Source organism: Typha angustifolia, chromosome 3, assembly GCF_048772165.1.
Source record: "Typha angustifolia cultivar Huaian chromosome 3, ASM4877216v1, whole genome shotgun sequence".
NCBI lineage: Eukaryota > Viridiplantae > Streptophyta > Magnoliopsida > Poales > Typhaceae > Typha > Typha angustifolia.
In genome coordinates this window covers 1,940,067-1,944,036 of record NC_133241.1, presented here as the reverse complement: position 1 = coordinate 1,944,036, position 3,970 = coordinate 1,940,067, and the positions used below count along the sequence as shown (strand labels likewise).

The following is a 3,970-nucleotide window of genomic DNA, read 5'->3' as shown; positions in this document are numbered from 1 at the left end:
TAAGAATTTTCTTAGTTCAGAACGTTTCATAAAGTATATGAAAAATAGTAATAACTGGTAGTGAGACAACGACTATAAGAATGAGTTAATATACTTTTTGATGTTAAAATGGTTTTAATAACTTTAAGCAATTTTCTTAATGTTAAGATTAAAATGAAAAAAGAGAACTAAATTTTAAGAGCAAATTAGGAATGTTTAGATATTTTAATATATTATTATTCCCTTATTAGTTGTTATTCGGTAAAAATTAACTTATTTTTAAGATATTAAAAGCAAAATAAATATCTATATGATATAGCTTGCATTTAATAAATTTCTCTAAATTTTTTATCACAATTAAGAGACACTCATCCACCACTGTGATTGATGCTTCATTGAGTGCATACATTCTACTTCTCAGCATAATGAAACAGAGAAATTGAAAGGAAAAAAAAAGTAAAATCTTTTATTGCTTAAAAGCAAAGGAAGGGCTCCTGGAAAATTTGTTCTCATAGTTCAAAGGAGAAGTTAACCCTTAAAAGAGTACCGAAAGCTCTTAAAATTAACATGATGCTTCTTGTTCTATGATCTGAGTAAATAGCTGAAGAAGTAAATATATACATAAAACATGCCCCTTATTCCTATAATTACATACGCATCTAACATGAATAATGTTTGTTGTGCATTGTTCTCCTCAACTTTTCTAAGATTCCACTAGCCTTTCTTCGTGCCCTCGACGTACCATTTTGAGCCAGCCAAGATATCTTTCCGTTCATCTTTTCGTCATCTCCTACCTCTTTCAGCTTTGTTCTGTCATACATACAGATAGAGAATAAGATCACAACTGCATTCTCTTTATTACGCCCGCACGAGCTCTCCCTTATGATGCGCAGTACACAAGGAAGCCCATCGCCCTCACTGATCTCCTCAACCGCCTCTTGATCACTCGATAGTAATGCGAGGATTGCCAACGACTCGTCCACAAGTGACTGATCCACAATGGCCTTCAATGCTACATTGACCACCCCTTCCTGAACTGCTCTTGCTCTATTCTCATGTGCCATGCACAAATTAAAAATAGCTGATGCTGCATCCTTCTTGGCATTTGGGCTTCCTTGTTCTAGGAGGTCCACAAGATGTTTCATGGCTCCCATTTCACCAATCTTCAACTTATTTGTATCATGAGATGATAGCGTGAAGAGTGCGGCAGCGGAATTGCTGCGAGCCTCCATTGTTCCAGACTTGAGCGCCTCAATAAGCAGAGGTATTGCTTTGGGGTTGTCCCCAACAATCTTTTTATTGCTGTCGTGGATTGAGAGATTCAAAATTGTGGTCACCATGTCCTCTTGTACTTCTAGGTCACCACGTAAGCCAGGCACAGAGAGGACACCGAGCAACTCCGAGATAGAATCTGGCTTGTCTCCTATAACAGCTCGGAACGACCGGTTGCGTTTGGTAAGGAGGCGGAGCTCCCTCACACCTTGCTTCTGTTCGACAGTGGAGGAGGAGGATGAAATCTTCTCAAGGAGCTGACTGAATGCACTTCTCTCATTCTTTGTTACGAGACATTCCTCTTGGTTGTCAAGTGAGGGCAAAGTAATGTTATGTTCTATGCACCATTCAGATATCATGCTCCGAACAAGGTGGTTTGGCGTGAGGGTGGTGTTGGAGAGGACCTGCTGGGTCTGAGGGCAAGTCCGATTGCCCGAATTCAGCCATTCTTGAATGAAGGGCCGATCATAAGTCTGTGTGAGGGCAAAGAACCAAATCTAGCTCAGATGCCAAAAACAAGGAACAATGAACAACAGACATATAGCAGCAGTTCAACTATTTGAGATTCGGAAGGCAATATTAGCTAGTTAGAGGGATGGATGCAAGTAGCTTCCTTCTCATTGACAGTGCTGGCCAACTTCAGCACTACATATTACAGGCACCTAAAATTCCAAGGCACAGGAAGAATTTTCTTTTTCTTTTTCTATGAGGAGAGATTAGGGACTAACAAACCAATTGCAGAGACACCAATTCACAAATCTAAGCAGGGGAAATTTTTTTCCCATAAGTATGGTTTCAATTGTGTGCTTGAAGATTTTACCAACTTAGAAAGCAACCACTAAATACAAAGGTATGTCGCAAAACGTTATAGTGCATCACATAGAGATATTCTAAGAGGAATAATGGCGAACATATAAAGTACCATAAATAACACAAAGAAACAGAGCAATCCTATCTCTGAAATTGAAGAGAACCGAATTTGGCAGCACATTTATGTTTTGTTCTACAATAAAATCAGTAATTTGTACGTTTAAGAACAGCTAATTCCCATCCAATATTACGTTTCCGAGATTATAAAACAAGCAACACAATCGTAGACGACGATTAAAACAGAGCCCTCAAACGAATAAAAACCCAATCCCATAAACTATAGATACATTTTATTCCCAAAAGAAAAAAAAAATCGATGCGAAATCCTCTCCACTCGAAACCACTCTAGAGCACAAGACCAAAATCCGAACAAAGATTTAAAAGACACATAAGCCTAAGAGATTAACGATTACCTGCCCGGAAGCCAAAACCACGGGATCCCTCATTATCTCTGACGAGATAGGACATAGGAAGTGCACAGGAATCTGAACACTCTCCTCCTTCCTCCTCTCCTTCGAGAAAGACGAACCCCGCCTCCCATTCGAACTCCCAAATTTGAGATCTCTCAACGCTGCCAGCGCCACCGCAGCCTCCTCGTACGTCTCGGTGGCGGCCCCGGCGTCATCGGAAATGACGCGCACTAGCCGCCGCAGCTCCCTCCTCAGCTCTGCGGCGCACGCGGCCGCCTCCCCCGCCTCCGATTTAGCCATTCCAGGAGAACGATTTGGCCGGGACTGGATTAAAGACAGGATCTTGGCGTAGGCTCCTCGTCTTCGCCTCCTCCTCCCTCCTCTCTCATCGCCTCGCGAAGCGGAACCGATACGAATGGGAGCAGCCTTTAGCCGCTTATATAGGATATGCTAATACGCCATCGATCAATTAAAGCTAAAAGGGCAATTTTGGAAATAAAATTTCTAATTAACCAACGAAGGATGGTACGTTGCGCCGACGGTACAGGTTTAGAACCATAGCAAAATGAGGGAGTTTGAACTTTGCAAACATTAAGGCTGCTCTTAATAAAACAATAATAATAATAATACTGTAATTGCGTTATCAGGGTTGTTTCGGAATTTAAGTTGTTCCTACGGAGCAGGTTAACGCGGGCAATGAGGAGGCCAACATGTCCCACCTGTCCTCCTAATCGTGGAACGCGTGGCTCGACAGCTGGCTCTGATGCTATCCTATTCCTATACCTCCTAGTTTATCCGGAATAAGATCCACTTATCCACCTCTTTTATTACCTCATCCTGGACTAAACTGGAAATAGAAGAATTAGAATTTGGTAAATTTAGTAGGGTCGGTGGCTTGCCGGTAAGTGGGTGGCCTTCTAATTAACCTTTGGCCATAAAGTTTCCACCTTATTACGAGACAGCCATTGAACTTTTCTTTTTTATCACGGAGGGACTACCGCGTGCCGTGAATTTATCCGGATTTGCGGACGGGATAGCGGAGTTATTAGGTATTTGACAGTGGATAACGCAATCGCGAATAACGAGGTCTAACTTATTCTAGTATTTAATAGAACTCCCATATATTTCCTAGTATTATCAGAACGGTTTATTAATACTTTATATTCATCTGAACTTTATTAATAAATTTCTAATATCTATGTTGGGTGACTAGATATGCGAAAAATCCCATTCCTTTTGACTTATTAGTGACTTTTAAATTTTCAGCACTTAAATTTAAATTCAAAATTTGAAAAAGTAGTTTAAAAAAAGAAGAGAAAAACCCTCTGATTCTTCCTACTATTAGACCAACCAACTTTTTGTTATTCTAAGCGGGAAAATGAAAAAAAAAACCAAGAAGATAAAATAAGATATACGGATAACTTTATGCAAGGTCTTGG

The 3,970-nt window shown here is 40.4% G+C and overlaps 1 protein-coding gene across 1 annotated transcript; it reads right to left on the bottom strand.

Annotated features, from left to right (window-relative positions):
* Window positions 1–441: 441 nt before the first annotated feature.
* LOC140758430 (U-box domain-containing protein 9-like) lies at window positions 442–2,936 on the bottom strand. The gene is made up of 2 exons (XM_073094589.1): window positions 2,535–2,936; window positions 442–1,724 (listed from the first exon to the last, which is right to left on the bottom strand). Exons 1-2 carry the CDS (start codon window positions 2,829–2,831, stop codon window positions 639–641), a joined length of 1,383 nt encoding a protein of 460 aa, XP_072950690.1. The 5' UTR covers window positions 2,832–2,936; the 3' UTR covers window positions 442–638.
* Window positions 2,937–3,970: the final 1,034 nt, after the last annotated feature.

What these genes read in the sequence shown, in the direction of transcription:
- LOC140758430 (XM_073094589.1), bottom strand. Translation starts at nt 2,831, where the DNA reads ATGGCTAAATCGGAGGCGGGGGAGGCGGCCGCGTGCGCCGCAGAGCTG. An exon ending in TGGTTTTGGCTTCCGGGCAG is followed by an intron (nt 1,725 to 2,534) that starts GTAATCGTTAAT and finishes GCCCTCACACAG; the next exon opens with ACTTATGATCGGCCCTTCAT.